Source organism: Dipodomys spectabilis, unplaced genomic scaffold (assembly GCF_019054845.1).
Source record: "Dipodomys spectabilis isolate Male_0828 unplaced genomic scaffold, ASM1905484v1 ptg000783l, whole genome shotgun sequence".
NCBI classification, from domain to species: Eukaryota; Metazoa; Chordata; class Mammalia; order Rodentia; family Heteromyidae; genus Dipodomys; species Dipodomys spectabilis.
The window spans coordinates 24,144,531-24,162,168 of record NW_024871460.1 but is presented as its reverse complement, the minus strand read 5'-3'; the positions used below and the strand labels follow the sequence as shown (position 1 = coordinate 24,162,168).

The 17,638-nt window shown below is 46.1% G+C and overlaps 1 protein-coding gene across 6 annotated transcripts in view; it reads left to right on the top strand.

Moving 5' to 3' along the window:
- Positions 1–2,513: 2,513 nt before the first annotated feature.
- Esrp1 (epithelial splicing regulatory protein 1) overlaps positions 2,514–17,638 on the top strand; it is a 67,611-nt gene continuing 52,486 nt past the window's right edge. For 3 of the 6 annotated variants that reach the window (XM_042673178.1, XM_042673177.1, XM_042673179.1), the window contains exons 1-4: positions 2,575–3,006; positions 3,453–3,581; positions 4,791–4,904; positions 9,397–9,511. In XM_042673178.1, coding sequence (XP_042529112.1) covers positions 2,875–3,006; positions 3,453–3,581; positions 4,791–4,904; positions 9,397–9,511 — 490 coding nt within the window. In that variant the 5' untranslated portion in view covers positions 2,575–2,874. Of the gene's footprint in view, positions 3,007–3,452; positions 3,582–4,790; positions 4,905–9,396; positions 9,512–17,638 lie in introns of all 6 variants that reach the window. The other 3 variants (XM_042673176.1, XM_042673175.1, XM_042673180.1) reach the window with 3 other exon arrangements.

The following is a 17,638-nucleotide window of genomic DNA, read 5'->3' as shown; positions in this document are numbered from 1 at the left end:
CGTTACAAACATCTGAAATTTAAATTAACCATGGACTCCCATTTTGAGAATCTCATTCTTACAGTGTTGAACTATGCCCTGGGATCAGAAGACAAAGAGCTGCAAAAATGGTGGGTGTATTTCAATCATTCAACAAATATTTGTTGAGTCCAACTTAAGATGCCAGGCTCTTTTCCAATCCAAGAAAATATATTCTAAAACAATTCCAACAATATTCTTGTAAACCTAGTTGCACAAACTAACTAAATAAATAAAACCAGAAGGTAGTGATCCAATTTCCTTAAACAGGGGAAAAGAAAGTGCAAAGAAGGCCAGGTGTGAGACTCAAGATTCCAATTTGGATAACACGCTGTGGAATCCTCTAGTAAACACGTGGATTCAATAAATCTGTAGTTTGTTCAAAAGCGCTACAAATGGATCCAAACACCAAAGCGGGGCTGTTCTTCCTGAGCTGTTGTGATCACTTTTTCGGCAACAATACCCAGCCTGGAGTCCGGCCTTCCAGTTGCCACGGGTGATCAGGTGTACCCGCCAGAGTCACGCACCTGGTCCCGCACCCCCTTGGAGGTGGCACCTCTCTCGCCGGATAGAGAGAGATGGAGTAGCGCACCTGGGAACCGTGCGCACCGACAAAGCCCCGCGGGGACGTGGCTCGGGGGAACCGGCTCCTCCAAGCAGCCTCGCCCACTGCAATGCAATCTGGGTGGTTTTTCCAGGTCCCTCACGGCCTGGTTCCGCGCCCAGTTCCTGTCCCCGCGACGCCAAGGGCTGGCTAGGTTGGCTCTGTGATACCAAGGCCAGGGCGGGGCCCGGCTGCCGCCGAGAGCCAGCCTAGGACGATTTGTGACTGAGCATCCTGAAGTCCCAGCGAGGGAAACCAACGCGCGACCCAGCAACCAAGCCGCCGACCAGAGTGATACCCAGAGCCGGCGCGGGCCCGAGCCGCGTGGCGAGCGTGGGAGCTGGGCCCGGGCCGGGGTGCGCCCCGGGGACGGGGTGGGGAGTGCGAGCTGCCACCTGCCCCGCGGGCCGCTCCGCCTCCTGGCGAGCCTGGTCCTACCAGGAAACGGGTGGCGGCGGCCTCCGGCCCAGCCCCCACGGGGAAAGCGGGGGTCTCCCGCTTCCCCTGACCGGCATGCCTGACCCGTTCCCCATTTGTACGGGGGAGTGGGTTCCTGCCGTGACGTGTGTGTGTGGCCGATTCCACATCCCGAATGCCAAGGCCCCGAACACCTGAGTCCAATCTGTAACGCTTCTGACGCACTCTTTCCCCAAGAACAGACCAAGTTAGAAATAGAAAGCTGGAGGACAACTACCCTTCCACACCGTCAACGGGACCTAGCTCCTGGCGGTCCCCTTGGTGGCTTTGGCGAGAAAGGGCCTGGCCGACGCTCCGGCCACGGCGCCCACCAAGCTGGAGCTAGAGAAGCAAGTTCACCTGGGACCCCGGGAAGTCACACTCCCCCAGAGGAGGCGGGAACGGAGGGCCTGCGGATTCCAACGCCCAGTGAAGGAACAAAGTTGGGTCTGGCCAGATTTAGGCAAACTTTTATTAGGTAGACGAAGGCAGGAGCAATTTCATTTCGGGCCTCAGACAAATCAAAGTGAGAGCGCCCCAGCCCTGAAGGAGGGCTTTGCTGCCTCCAACTAGCAGCCGCGAGAAACCAAACAGGTAGCAATTACAGGACTTGAGAGAGAAGGGAGCAGGGAGCCAGGAGCCTGGATTTCCTCTCGGGGGTCCCCAGCGGTGGGGCGCGCGGTGAGTAACTGCGTCCTGGGGCGTGACCAGGTGGCCGGGCGTCCAGCCCCGGGCGTCCCGCGGCGCGGCGCCCCGGGAGAGGTTCCTCCCCACCCCCTCTCCGCCGCGGGACGCGTCGCGTGCTGGGGAGGGGGGGGCGCGTGCGCCCGGCTCCGATCCGGGGAAGGGCCGGGCCGGCTGGACTTCCCCCCGCTGTTTGCACTCCAAGGTGTGTTAGGCAGAGGAGCGGCTTTTCCGGGGTTCGGCAACTGCCCCAGCCACCTCCCGGCTGCCGTTGGCCGGTCCCTCCCACCGCGGCTCGCCCTCTTGGGCGCCGCACCCTGCGCGGCTCGGTGGCCCGGGCCTCACCTCTGGCCTCCTTTCGCTTCCCAGCGCCTGGCCTTTTGCGCTCGACCCTCCAGAACCGTGGGCGTCGTTCCCCACAGCCAACCTTCCCTCCACCCCCGCCCCCTAACACACAACCCCGGTAACCTCCAGCGGGGACCCCCCCTCACCCTCTCCCAGTCTGACTCGATCTACCCTCCGAGTGGCAGCCACCTCTTCCCCGCCCCTCTGGCCTCCCCTTCCTGCCCTCTCTCCCAGGCCTTCTCCATTCATCCAGCCATTGTCTCCCGCCTCCTCCTTCCCTTCCCCGGGCGGCCTTCACCTCCCTCCCCACCCCACCCCCCGCCACGTCGTGGTTTGAAGGAGCCAATGGGCCGGCGCCGCCAGGTGTCTCTTACCTGCACCACGTGGGGGAGGGGAAGGGGCGGGCAGGTAGAGCCACATCCCCAAACAGAAAAGCTTTCAGCCATTGCGCGCCTCCCGGGGGTGCAGCCGGGCTCCTGGCTCAGCAGCGACGCACGGGCAATTGAATACAAAAAGGCCTGGCCTCCTGCGCCCTCCTTCCCACCCCCCTTCCTGCCCTGGGCGTGGAGCCCCGGCCGGGCCAGGTGTAGGCTGGGTGGTTGGTTACCGCCTTTCGCACCGGCGGCAGCGAGGAGGGGGGGGTGGGCGCTCTTTCTTTTTCTCTTAGAAGAGGACTTTTTTTTTTTTAAGCACAGGTTTTCTCGTTCTCACTTCCAACCCTCCTCACCTCCTCCCGTCCCCCCTTCTCCCCCTCCCCACCTATCGTCATGACGGCGTCTCCGGATTACCTGGTGGTGCTTTTCGGGATCACTGCTGGGGCCACCGGAGCCAAGTTGGGTTCGGATGAGAAGGAGCTGATTCTGCTGTTATGGAAAGTCGTGGATCTGGCGAACAAGAAGGTAACCTCACCACGTTTTTGTTCAGCGACTGGGAACGGGGCAAGACGTTTTTGAAGAAGTCGGAGAGGGGATAGGTTTAAAGGGGGGGGGGGAAGGACTGGTTTGCCCGCTTGTGCGGCCGGACCCGAGGCCTACCGAGATCCTGAGTAAAACCAAACTTGTTCTCCACCCGCCTTGGAGCCATTTCACTCTCCCGAAACCTGGCCCAGGTGTCGAGGCGCGGCCGAGCTGCATTCGCGGCGGGTCCGAGGACGCGCGGGCGCGACGGGGGTGGGCTCCCGAGACACCGGGGGAGGGGGCCCGGGGCCACCGGAGCCGCGGGCGTCTAACGAGCTGTGATTCCGCAGCTGGACCCCTCACGGGGCGCAGGCGGGCGGGAGAGGGCGGTGGGGAGGGCATTTCCGAATTGACGGTGGGGAAAACTGACCCTTCTCTCCCTGCTGGAGGTGGGACAGTTGCACGAAGTACTAGTTAGACCGGATCAGTTGGAACTGACGGAGGATTGTAAAGAAGAAACTAAAATAGACGCCGAAAGCCTGTCCTCCGCGCCGCAGCTGGACCAAGCCCTCCGACAGGTGACAGCCCTGAGCCGCGCCACCTTCCCCCGGGTTCCGAGCGGGCCCGACCCCACCGCCCGCTCCACGCCCTCTCGGGGCGCCCCCCCCCCCCCCCGTCCCAGGGGTGGGAAGACTCCCCGTGGCGTTGGTGGGCGCCACCCTCGCGGGCCCCGAAGGACGTCCTTTGGGAGGGGTGTCTCCACCCCCCAAATCCCAAGATTTGGGATCCAAATTTTGTTCGTTGTGGAGTTGCGTCCTGAGTGGTTCCTGGGGAGGGGGGGTAGAAGGGCCGCGTGTCACCGGTCGTGTGGGTGCAGCGCGGAGTCCCCGTCCCCGCATCTCGACCCCGTGGCGCGCGGGTCGGCGGGGCCGCAGCTCGGGCGCCGGGCGCACGCCGGGGGCGCACTCGCCCCGCGCGCACTCGCCCCGCGCTCGGTGCTCCCACCACGAAAGCCCGCCTGGTTTCCGTCTTCTGAACTCCTAAAAGAAAGGCTCGGTTCCGTCGTTCTTCCGTGGCCTCGATCCAATCCCAGGGCGGGTTTGCAGGTCGGAACTCGTAGGGCTGCTGGCCGGGTCACCGGGGAACTGCTGGAATCCCCTTATTGGGCTTGAAATGACCTCAAAAACGCTTCTCCCCGGGAGAGGGGGGGGTGCTGACGAGTGCGGGAATCGCGGTAGGGCGGGGCGCGGCGTACCTGCGGCGCCGCACGCTCGCGGCCTCTGCCCCGCACACGAGTTTGGAATTCTGGAAGAAAATGATCATTTCTAGGGTCTATTCTAAGAAAAGTGACCGGCCGTTACGAAGGTCTTTACCCACTTTTGTTTATTTTAAATTTATACTTTGAGCCTGGCACGTCCAAACATTAAAAAAAAAAGTCACATCAGAAAATGATGATGTAATGTGAAAGCAACCTGCTGGTGACAAAGACGTCCCGGCCGGTCTTGACGGATGTACCCTAAAGATCAGGCGGTGGGCGCGGGCTGCGGTGGAAATGAGGGCCAAAGGCTTTATGCACTTACTCTGAGGGAACGCCTCGAGAAAGCGGCCTTCCCAAAGCCAGCTGGCCAGTGTATGGGAGAGGATTCTTGGTCATCTTTTGCCAGCCCTGGTGTCCCACTTTAGCGTCTTCACCACGATGTTCCCAGGTTATTGCCAAGTGCGACATTGACGAATTTATAAATCCTGTGTCTATTGCATCCTTCCCTGTGGACGTCTTTTTCTTACAGTTTAACCAGTCAGTAAGCAATGAACTGAATATTGGGGTAGGAACTTCCTTCTGTCTCTGTACTGATGGACAACTTCATGTCAGGCAAATCCTGCATCCCGAGGCTTCCAAGAAGGTGAGTGCTGGCTTCTGAAAAACAAAAACAAAAAAACCCATACTTTTTGGAAATGACTGGAAGCTTAAAATAAAAGTATCCAAGTTATTCTATTTATGCTGGCCTCTGGAAAAATGATTGGGCTTTTGGCGAGCGAGTGCAGGCTTTTTAAAAAATGATTTATTCAAATTATTCTTATTATATTTTTATGAGTTCCTGCCTACGAGGGATAACCGTCTTATAGGTGCAGAATTTCAGTATGGGAAGACAAAGGGTGGATGTGATGTTTGGAAAATTTTAATGTGCTGGGTTAAAGTTGTAGCTCACTTAATGTGAAAATTCCTGGGTTCTATCCCCAAGAATGAGTGGTCTCACACATAGCCACACAGACACACACACAAATACATCCAAGTGAAAGTACTTAATTGTATGGAATTGTACACTTGAAAATTGTTGATTGAGGGTCTGGGGAAGGTGTTTAGTGGTACAGTAAATTAGTAATATGGGAAAATGTTTAATATTTAGTGTTTTATCACAATTAAAAATACATGACTATTTCACACAGGTGCTTGGGATTGCAGTACTTTTATAACTTTATAGATACCTTTTGGTGACATTACAGTCCTTTTTTGTGTGTGTGTAGGTATGAACTTTACTTTTCAAAGTACTTGTTTCTCTTTCCCAGAGCTAATGAAGGGTCTGAACTTCTCCCCAAGTGTGGAAGGAAAATAATATTTTAATATGTAATTATATTTCCATTTGTGAAAATGGTTTATTCTAAAAAAGGAGGAGCAAAAGTACTCAAGTAAATCTTTTAATCTTTTAAATTAAATTATTTCTAGTAACTTCATTAAAAAGACTGCCTAAGGAAGTGGTGCTGTGGCTCAAGTGGTAAAGCCCTGAGCTCAAGAGCTCAGGGACAGCGCCCAGGCCCAGAATTCAAGCCCCATGAACAGGAAAAAAAAAAAAAATCCCCATTCAAGACTGTCTAAATCACATCTAAATATTAATTACAGTGCACTTCACTTTGACTTTAAGTAAATGTTCAAAACCAAGTCCATCAATGTGCTTGTACTTATCTTTCACCTTTGCTAACTTTCCTGATTTGGAAGAGACTATGGAGTGATAAAATGCAGTTTTATCCTAGGCAGAATGTGAATTCTCTCACTGGGAAGAACACGTAAACACTGTAGAACAGCCTAGAGCGAGCTACCCACTTTAGCCAATCATAGTTAACATGTCATTACTGCTAATGCAAATTAATTTGGACTGTAGCTTTTTTTTTTTTTTTTTTTGGTAGTAAAACAAAAAGGCAGTTGCTGAGCTTGAAAAGAGAAAATACATTTAGGTAACTGAGGAAAATTTTGCAGTGAAAGCTGGAGTTTGACAATTGATAAGGTAGACAAATAGAGCCAGGGCATAGTATCTTTCTCTTCAGTCCCTGAAGTAGGGAAACCTGGGGAGTTAGTTAAATGTATAATTGAAGTCTGAAAGAGAAGCCAGCTGTGCTGATTCATGCCTGTAATTCCAGATCTCTGGAGGGTGAGGTAGGATGATCCGAGTTTGAAATCAGCCTGGATTCTGTAGTTCAGCTCAAAAACCAGAAAACAATAAAAAGAAAAAACCAAGTCTAAAGGAGAAACTTAAGTTTCTCTGCCTTTTACAAGGTCCTTAGTAATAATTTTATGGAAGGTTTAGATCAGTTACTGTATCTTTGATCCGGAAATAGAGATGAGATATACGAGAGTTTATTTCTCAAAAAACATATGGAGAGGAATAAAATCTTAACCAAGCCCTGAGTTCAAGCCCAGGACTAGAGCACAAAAAAGTTGAGTTCTTCAGCTCAAGACAAGCATTCTACCACTTTATAGCCACAGTGCCACTTCTGGTTTTCCGGTGGCTGATTGGAGGGAGATAAGAATCTCACTAACTTTCCTGTTCTGGCTGGCTTTGAACCATGATCCTCAGATCTCAGCCTCCTGAGTAGCTAGATTTACAAGCCTGAGCCACTGGTGCCTATCCAAAAAAAGTTTTTCTAAAATAAACATTTCTGGATATATTCTTCCAGATTTCTTTAGAAAACTGCCTGCCCTCCCCTCCTTCCCTCCTTCCCTCCTTCCCTCCTTCCCTCCTTCCCTCCTTCCCTCCCTCCCTCCCTCCCTCTTTCCCTCCCTCCCTCCCTCTTTCCCTCCCTCCCTCCCTTCCTTCCTTCCTTCCTTCCTTCCTTCCTTTTTGGCAGTACTGGGGTTTGAATTTAGAACGAGACGTGCTTGCTCGACAGGTGTTGTACCACTTGGGTCACATCTCCAGATCTCTTTGTACTAGTTATTTTTGCTCCTGCTAGCCTTGACTCTGATCCTTCCTTTTGTTCATTCTTTTCATGGTAGGTAGGATGACAAGCACAAGTCACCATGCATAGGAAAAGCATTTTTACAGACCTCTATAGATTATGATTTAATGTACCTTAAACATTTTTATAAGTAGTAAATAAGATGCTCACTATTTTAAATAGATGCAGCTATGTAAATGGATTTCTTACCACTGTATGTAGGAGTTACTACTACAAACATCGTGTGTGTGTGTGTGTGTGTGTGTGTGTGTGTGTGTGTGTGTATGTATGTATGTGTATGTATGTATGCATGCATGTATGCATATATATGTTTGGGTGTTTAGGGTGCTTAAGGTCTCTCACTTGATTCCTTCTTACTGCGGAGCTGATATTCTTAACACTTAGCTACATCACTTTCAGCTTTTTGCTGGCTAGAGATAAGAGTCTCGTGGACTTTTCTGCTTGGATTGGGTTTGAACCATGAGCCTTAGATTTCAGCCTTCTGATAACTAGGAATACAAACGAGAACAACCATCACTGAGCTGCCTTTCTTTTTATATTTCTTTTTTAATTTTTGCCAGTCCTAGGGCTTGAACTCAGGGCCTGGACATTGTCCCTAAGTTTCTTTTGCTCAAGGCTAGCATTCTACCACTTGAACCATATCCCCACTTCTGGCTTTTTCTGAGTAGTTTATTGGCAATAAAAATCTCATAGACTTTCCTGCTCAGGCTAGCTTCAAACTGCAATCCTTGAATCTCAGCCTCCACAGTAGATAGGATTACAGGCTTGAGCAACTAGCACCCAACTATAGCCTGTAGCTTTAAATATAGCACAAAAGGCCAATATCTCAGGATCCAAAGAATATGCTGGATAGATGAGATATTGCAGAGATATTTCATAAGTATTAAAGCCTTTATTTCCTTTATATTCGAACCAACAAGTGAGTAGAAATATATACAAAATATTTTTTAGTTACTAAATCTAAATTTTGTTTTTCAGAATTAGCTAGGTATAGTAGTACATGCTTATGATCTTAGAACTTAGAAGGCTAGGGCAGGAGGCCAGACTAGGCTACTTAAGAAGATCCTATCTCTAAACAAAAAATATAAAATAATTATATAATAAAGCAAAACAACAACTTGCAATAAATTATTAAAATAAATAATCTATATGTACTAATTATTTTTAAGCAGTCTTTTTATTTTTTGTTTGTTGCTGAGGCTCAAACCCATGCAAAGTTTTGCTTATGCAAGTATTTTATCACTGATGTACAGCTCCTGACCTGTGAGGCACATTTTAAAGTCTCATTTTGAGTTCCAAGGCACAATCAAAATAGTGTGCAGGAAAACGAATGTGGTCTGTTGTTTGTGACCAAAATAATCTTTCAGTTAAGTGTTTACCATTTTAAACTAACAATACTAAAGTATATATTACTAGGACACAGTAGTTAGAACTCTACTAAATATTATAAGTTAACTTTTTGTCTAAACTTATGCATCTGTGAGACAACTGACAGCTAAAAACACAGATGTTCTAAAATAATTATAGGCTGAAAGTGTAAGAACCCAAATGTGTTATAGCGTCAGAAATGTTTTGAATGGGATGAATAATAGCACTAATGTTCCAGTCTATTTTGTTAAAACAAGATTTTTTTTTTTGGTAAGGCTTGTATTCAGGAACTAATATAATAATTAGACCCAATATTTAAGAAAAAGCTACTCCTACACAGAGTCTGTGTGTCTATGGAACTTGGGGCTTGAACTCGGGGTGAATTGGACTCTGGGCTTTTGTTGTTGTTGCTCAGGACTTGCGCTCTACCTCTTGAGCCACAGTTCTACTTCTGGCTTTTAGGTGGTTAATTGGAGGTAAGAGTCTTAACAATTTTACTGCAAGAACTGGCTTTGGACCATGATCCTCAAATTTCAGCCTCCTGAGTAGCTAGGATTATTACAAGTGTGAGCCATTTATGGTTGGCTACAGTCTTTTTTTGTTCTTTTTTTCTTGCATGTATTAATTGTACAAGGTAGAGTTCATTGTGACATTTCCATACATATAATGCACTGGATGAGTCATATATTTCTAAATGTTGTGGGCTGGGTCATAGCTCAGGTGGCAGTATGATAGACTTATATTTAATTGTTAGTACTTGAGTTCCGTTTACAATCTCTACCTTGTACTCCTCAGAACGTATTACTACCTGAATGCTTCTATTCCTTCTTTGATCTTCGAAAAGAATTCAAGAAATGTTGCCCTGGCTCACCTGATATTGAGAAACTGGACATTGCAGCAATGACAGAGTGTATCCTTTAAAAGATTACCCAAGAATCGGCTGAAATATAGATCCAGAAAAAAACAGTATTTAAGGAACTTTTAAATGCTTTCAACTTTGTCAGTGCATGGATGAAATTGCCCTGTCTTTTGAAGTGGTTATGACTAAGTGAACGTGAACTTTGGATGATCTTAAAGGTAGATTTTTGTGAGGTGATTACATCTAAGATAAGATTCAATGTCAGACGGTGGAATTTTTTTGGTTTTTGACTTTTTTTGATGGTGATGGTGGTGAATTGCAGAAGAATGTGAAGACTATTTTTGATGCACACCTCTACACTATTTGCTCTTCATTCCTTTGGTCTTGAGTTCATTTTGGCTTCTTAAGAATTAGTAAAATTGGGGCTGGGAAGTTGGCTCAGTGGGAGAGCGCTTGCCTTGCATGCCTGAGGCCCTGGGTTCGATTCCTCAGCACCACATAAGCAAAAAGCCGGAAGTGGTGCTGTGGCTCAAGTGGTAGAGCGCTAGCCTTGAGCGGAAGAGCTGAGGGACAGTGCCCAGACCCAGAGTTCAGGCCCCACGACCGGACCCAAAAACAAAACAAAACAAAAAAAGAATTAGTAAAATTATTTTTTTTAAGTAACGATTACTGCTTTTAGCCTCTTGAGTTTCTGTAATATATTCACAATTATAGTCACTCTAGCATGATATATTTGGGAATGATAAAATGAGGTCCAGATTGTCTACCAAATTCATTAATTACTAAGATAGGGTATTTGATGCATAATGTATTAGAAAAGTAAATTTTAAAGTCTTAAATCTTATGGTCATGAATGATCTTCAAAATGCTAATAAGCAGTTATGTGCTAATATATCAGAATGCAAACTTGAATACAATGCAGATGACTCCTTGACATCTACTTTGAGAATATCACCAAGTCCATCTAGGTTACTTTCAGAACTTGTTGTAGATGCCACACCTGCCCAAGGGTGGCCTCAAACTAATGTTCCTGCCTTGCCACACCAGAAAGGCTGAGATTATAGTCGTGTACTACCATGCCTGGCTTGTAAATGGTTAGTGTTAAACTTCCTCATTATTTTTAAAAGCCATAACCTTGGTTTTGTTCTATCTGATTAGAAACATCTGTGTTTTTTTTGTTTGTTTTTGTCTGTCTGGGGCTTGAACTCTGGGCCTGGGCGCTGTGCCTCAGCTCTTCAGCTCAAGGCAAACACTCTACCACTTGAGCCACAGCGCCACTTCCGGTTTTCTGGTGGTTTATTGGAGATAAGAGTCTCGCAGGCTTTCCTGTCCGGGCTGGCTTTGAACCATGATCCTCAGATCTCAGCCTCCTGAGTAGCTAGGATTACAGGTGTGAGCCTCCTGCTTCCAGCTGGAAACATCTGTTCTTATGATCGCACTTAAAATTATTACCCACTAAAGACCTTATTTCCATATATAGACCTTATCTCCCTATATAGTCACATTGGAGATAAGGCATTAAACACAGTTTCAGGGACAGTTTCATTCTTAGCATATGTTGAAATATTTAATATACTATTACAAAGCAAAACAAAATTCAGGGCTGGGTATTGCTTAGTGGGAGAGCATATGCTTAGCATTCTTGAAATCCTAGTTTCTATCCCCAGCAAATGTACATAAATGGTCAGTAGATACTAGAAGAAAAGTTTCAAATGCTTTAATTTCATTGCCTTTTGTTTTTCTCTTTTGTTCTTTTATAGTCCCCCCCCTCCGCCCCCAGAGCTGAGGAGAGAACCCACAGCCTTGCACTTGCTAGGCAAGTGCTCCTCCTCTAAGCTAACCCCAACCCTTGCCCTCTTAATTTAGAAAGACATCTTCAGTGAAAAAGACAGTATATTGAAAGTTACCTTGCTGGGTGTTTTAGTGCATACCTATACTCCCAGTGCCTTGGAGAATAAGGCAGAATTATTAATTCGAGACCAGCCTCTCAAGGAAAAAAAAAGGAAAAAATGTTATATCCAACTATTCAGTTGTCTCGCTCTCTTCCTCTCTCCACTCTCTCCTTCCCTCCCTCCCTCTCACCTTCCCTCCTTCCCTCCCTATCACCCTCTCTCCCACTCCTCCACTTTCCCTCTCCCCCTTTCTTCTCTTTTCTCTTCCCCTCTGTCCCTCTCTCTCTCCTGGTGTTTGAACACAGGGCCATAAATACTAGACAGGCAGTCTATCTGTTTGGGCCATGCTATTAACCCCTCAGTTTCTCCTTAAAGTGAAGATTAATGATTATAAGTGAATATACAATAAAAATGTCCATTGCTACAATCTGATGGTTCTTTAGGCAATTTGGTTTTCTTGATTTGTTTGTTGTTGGTTGTGGGGCTTGAACTCAGAGCTTGGTTGCTGTCCCAGAGCTCTTTTTGCTCAAGGCTAGTGCTCTACCACTTTGAGCCACATCACTACTTCTGGTTTTCTGGTGGGTAATTGGAGATAAGATACTCGTGGACTTTCCTGCGAAACTGGGCTGGCTAGCCTCTGGCTCTAGCACCTTACCTTGATATGTTACTTTGAAATGGTTACTGGACGCTGGGAGTAGGTGGCGTCGTCAAGCCTGTAATCCTAGCTACTCAGTAAGCTTAGATCCTAGGATCATGGTTCAAAACCAGCCCACCAGGAAAGTCCATGAGACTCTCATCTCCAATTGACCACCACAAAAAAATGGAGTTGTGGCTGCAAGAAGTAAAGGGCTAATTTTGAGCACAAGAGCTCAGGTATAGTACCCAGGCCCTGAGTTCAAATCCAGGACTGGAAGACACACAAAAAAGAAAAAAGAAAAGAAATGAAAAGATTGGTTACTTGGGTTTCTTTTTTACTGTGTGCTATGTTTTCCAACACTTTGTAGCACTTTTTATTATCTGAACTTTATTTATTTATTTATTTTTGGGTCCAGTCGTGGGGCCTGAACTCTGGGCCTGGGCGCTGTCTCTCAGCTCTTCAGCTCAAGGCTAGCTCTCTACTACTTGAGCCACAGCGCCACTTCCGGCTTTTTTCTTTTTGCTTATGTGGTGCTGAGGAATCGAACCCAGGGCCTCAGGCATGCAAGGCAAGCGCTCTACCACTGAGCAAACTTCCCAGCCCCTGAACTTTTATTAAATGACTAGGTTGGTGTGCATGTTTTTTTGTTACTTCTTTTTTTGTTTATTTTGTGCTGGTATCAGGGACTTGAACTTGTGCTTGAACTCAGGGACTCAGGCTCTTGCTTAGCTTTTTCTGTACATAGTTGGTATTTTACTACTTAAGCCATACTTTCTGTTCCTGCTTTTGCTGATTAGTGGGAGATAAAAGTCTCAAAATTGTATGTGTGGGTGGCTTTGAACTGCAACTCAAATCTCAGCATTCTGAATTGGATTATACCCAGCCTTGTCATTCTCTTAATCCTGGCTCTATCAGCAAACTCTAGCAGTTCATCTTCAAGTGCCACAGCAATGAAAACCAGACATATTTGACTACAGCAAAACGATTAAGTTGTGAATAACCTAAGTTGAACTGTTTCATGGGCATTGCCCCTGAAATTTGAAGCAGGAATCTCATGGACATTTAACAACCTATTCATTAAAAATGGATACCATTTTGTAGTTCTTTTCTTTTTATTAGCTTACATGAATAATATAGAGGGGAATTTCATTGTTACATTTGGACAGATGTTTATTATTGTCAATATTATTGTCTCGCTTTCTCCTGTGATTGTGTATTTCTTCTTTTCTTTTTTCTATTTTTTTGGTCAGTCATGGGGGCTGAACTCTGGGCCTGGGCGCTGTCCCTCAGCTCTTCAACTCAAGGTTAGCACTCTACCACTTGAGCCACAGCACCACTTGCAGCTTTTTCTGCTTATGTGGTGCTGAGGAATCTAACCCAGGACCTCATGCATGCAAGGCAAGTGCTCTACCACTGAGCCACCTTCCCAGCCCCCACTAAACCAATTTCTGAGGTCAATTAATCATAATAAGTTTGTGTTCATGTGTTTCCACAAAAATCTGTAGTGAAGAGTTTTGTTCTTTCAGACTTTTTTAATTTTTTAATTTTATTTATTTTTTGGGTCTGGTCGTGGGGTATTTTATTTATTTATTTATTTTGGGTCCGGTTGTGGGGCCTGAACTCTGGGTCTGGGTGCTGTCCCTCAGCTCTTCAGCTCAAGGCTAGCACTCTACCACTTGAGCCACAGCGCCACTTCCGGCTTTTTTCTTTTTGCTTATGTGGTGCTGAGGAATCGAACCCAGGACCTCATGCATGCAAGGCAAGCACTCTACCACTGAGCCACCTTCCCAGCCCCCTTTCAGACTGTTAAACATTGTTCTTGCTTCTTTCTTCCTTTCTTCTTCCTTCCTTTCTTCCTTTCTGTCTGTCTGTCTCTCTCTCTTACTTTCTTGCTTTCTTGTGTGTGTCCTGGGCCTTGAATTTAGGGCCAGGGCACTGTCCCTGATCTTTTTTGCTCAAAGGTAGTGCTCTACTACTTGGGACAGAGTTCCACTTCTGGCTTTGCTTGGCAGTTGATGATAGTCTCACCCATTTTCCTGCCCAGGCTGGCTTTGAACCACCATAATCCTCAAATCTCAGCCTCCTGAGTAGCTAGGATTACAAATGTGAGCCAGCAGCTCCTGGCTAGCACTTACTTTCTTTTTTTCTTTTTTCATTTTTCTTTTTTTGGGGGGGGGGGGGCGGTCCTGTCATGGGGCCTGAACTCTGGGCCTGGGTACTGTGCCTCGGCTCTTCAGCTCAAGGCTAGTGCTCTACCACTTGAGCCACAGCACCACTTCCGGCTTTTTTCTTTTTCCTTCTGTAGTGCTGCGAAATTGAACCCAGGACCTCATGCATGCAAGGCAAGTGCTCTACCACTGAGCCACCTTCCCAGCCCCAGCACTTACTTTCTTAACACAAAAATGGTCATGAATTTGGGGACATCAAGATAGTCATTGCACATCTTTAATGGTTTTGCCGAGTAGGTGGAAAGCCATCTCCTGTGGAATTATCTGTTCCACCGGTTAACTAATGAGGTTAAGGTTCCTGTCAACACTTCCAAAAGAACAAGTAAGGGAATGCAGGTTGACATGTTTAAGTCTCCTTAGTGTGGAATAGTTATCTTCTTGTTTATTTATTGATGCTGACATTAGGGTTTGAATTCAAGGACTTGTGTTATCCTTTAGCTCTTTTCTCATGCCAGGTACTCTCCCACTTGAGCCATAACTCACTTCCTGCTTCGTGGTGGTTCATTGGAGATAAAAGACTATCAGACTTTTTAGCTCAGGCTGACTTCCAACCCCAGTCCTCAGACCTCAGACTCCTGAGTAAGCCACCACAGCCGAGCTTGGTTTTTAATTAATTTTTGTTGGTGGTAATCAAATCCCTTCTTCCCTTTGTCTTTTCCATACAATCCAACCTCCCAGTGTCAGCATGGTACATAAGGATGGTACATTTGTTAATGTTGAACCTACTTAGACAAATTATCTTCCAATGTCTATAGTTTAGAGTCACTTCTAGTGTATGCTATTTGGGCTTTTTTTTTTTTTGGTTGTTTTTAATGGTACTGGTATTTGAACTCAGGACCTTGGTGCTTATTTGGCTTGCTTGTTTACTGGGGCTGTCCTACTTGATTATATCTGTAGACAGCTTTTTTTTTTTTTTTTTTTTGGGTCCGGTCGTGGCCCTGAACTCTGGGCCTGGGCGCTGTCCCTCAGCTCTTCAGCTCAAGGCAAGCACTCTACCACTTGAGCCACAGCACTACTTCCGGCTTTTTTCTTGTTGCTTATGTGGTGCTGAGGAATCGAACCCAGGGCCTCAGGGATGCAAGGCAAGCGCTCTACCACTGAGCCACCTTCCCAGCCCTGTAGACAGCTTTTTATTCTCCCCCCCCGCCCCCATTATTTGGAGATGGAGCCTAGTGGATGTTTCTGTCCAGCTGAACTTGAATTGAGATCCTTGAGGTCTCAGCCTCCTGAGGTAGCTAGGATTACAGATGTGAATTACTAGCTCTTGGCTATTGTTTGGGTTTTGACAGATGTATAATAATGTGTATCTACTATTGTGTCAGAACACATAGTAGTACCAACTTATAAAAAATAGTTTTTTGTGGAGCTGGGAAGGTGGCTCAGTGGTAGAGTGGCTCAGTGGTAGAGTGCTTGCCTTGCATGCATGAGACCCTGGGTTTGATTCCTTAGCACCACATAAGCAGAAAAAGCCAGAAGTGGCGCTGTGTCTCAAGTGGTAAAGCGCTAGCCTTGAGCTGAAGAACTGAGGGACAACGCCCAAGCCCAGAATTAAGGTCCCATGACTGACAAAAAAATTAATTAATTAAAAAATAGTTTTTTTGTGTTTTTTTAAGAGAAACTTTATAATAAAAATAGTTTTATTGTTTTTTGTTTTTCTGTCCATTGTAGGGCTTGAACTCTGGGCCTGGGTGCTGTCCCTGAGTTCTTCAGCTCAAGGCCAATACTCTACCACTTGAGCCATAGCACTACTTCAAGTTTTCTGGTGGTTAATTGGAGATGTCTCTCAGACTTTCCTGCCTGGGCTGGCTTTGAACTGCAATCCTCAGATCTCAGCCTCCTGAGTAGCTAAGATTACAGGAGTTGAACCACTGGTAGTGGCCTGGCAGTTTTATTGTTTTAAGAAGCTTCTTTATACCACCTATTCATGCCTGCCACTAACCTTTTTATTGTATTAAATTAATTTTAGTCTTTTCCAGATTGTTATGTACTTGGAATACAAACAGTATGCCATCTTTTCATATTGGGTTTTTAACCTAATATATGTCTAAGGGTCCTTTGTGCTTGAGAAGTTCATTTCTTTTCTGTGATACTGATATTTCTTACTTAAATGTACTACAGTTTATTCATTGTCCTAGTGAAATACAACTTTGTTGAGCTCAGTTGAGTTGTGGTAGTTATGCATAAAACTACCCTAAATGGCCTTTACACGATTTTTGTGTGGGCAGAAATTTTAATTTGGGGGAGGGGGTAAATACCGAGAAGTAGTTCTTGTAACATACAGTTAATCAGTTTTTAATAGTTTTGCTGCATTGTTGTTTAACATAACTTTGTTTCTGTAAACAAAGGAATAAAGGCTTGAGTTTGTTTTGTTTCTTCTTTTTTTTTTTTTTTTGGTTGGTTGTGAGGTCTGAACTCTGGGCCTTAGTATTGTCCCTCCACTCTTCAGCTCAAGGCTAGCCCTCTACCACTTGAGTCATAGCACCACTTCCGGCTTTTTCTGCTTATGTGGTGCTGAGGAATCGAACCCAGGGCCTCATGCATGTGAGACAAGCACTCTACCACTGAGCCATTTTCCCAGCCCCTTGAGTATGTTTTCAATGTACAAGAACATGAATATAGGGACTGGGAAGGTGGTTCAGTGGTAGAGTGCTTGCCTCGCATGCATGAGACCCTGCGTTCGATTCCTCAGCACCACATAAGCAGAAAAGGCCGGAAGTGGTGCTGTGGCTCAAGTGGTAGGGCGCTAACCTTGAGCTGAAGAGCTGAGGGACAGTGCCCAGGCCCAGAGTTCAAGCCCCATGACCGACAAAAAAAAAAAAAAAGAACATGAATATACAGTATTCCAAAATGTTAATAGATAAAATGAGAATGTTGTCATTTTCTTTGCAAGCATTCTGTCACTGAGCTACATCCTCAGCCCCAAATCTGTCATTGTGTAGTGGAAAAGGAGACTAAAGATTGAGCTCTCTAGGGTCACCTGATAAAGGCTTGAGAAGTCCTTGCTACTCTGGGAGTTATACCTAAGTCTCACTTTGCCTTGGTTATTCCCAAATGTAAGCTTTGTGAGCTGTAATGTGCTATGTAAATAAAGAAGTAAGAGCACTTTGATGAAAGAAAAGGCTTAAGGGTTTCTGGCTCTTTAACATTTCTTTCCCTCTTGTATTTGGTCAGAAAGCTATTTCTGGTGTTATTAGCCTTCTTAGTTACTCCATTTGCACGTGTGTTGCTTGCTTTAGCATTATGCAATCAAAGCTCAGAAGACCTTATCTAGCAGATGAACTGTACCATTGCATTTTGTAAGACTTTATGTGTAATCAGGCAAGATGGTGTAATGAGGGGCATAGCCGTGTTCTGTGATTTTTTTTTTTTTTTTTGCCTGGGTACTATTTCTGAGTGTTTTTGCTCAAGGCTAATGCTCTAC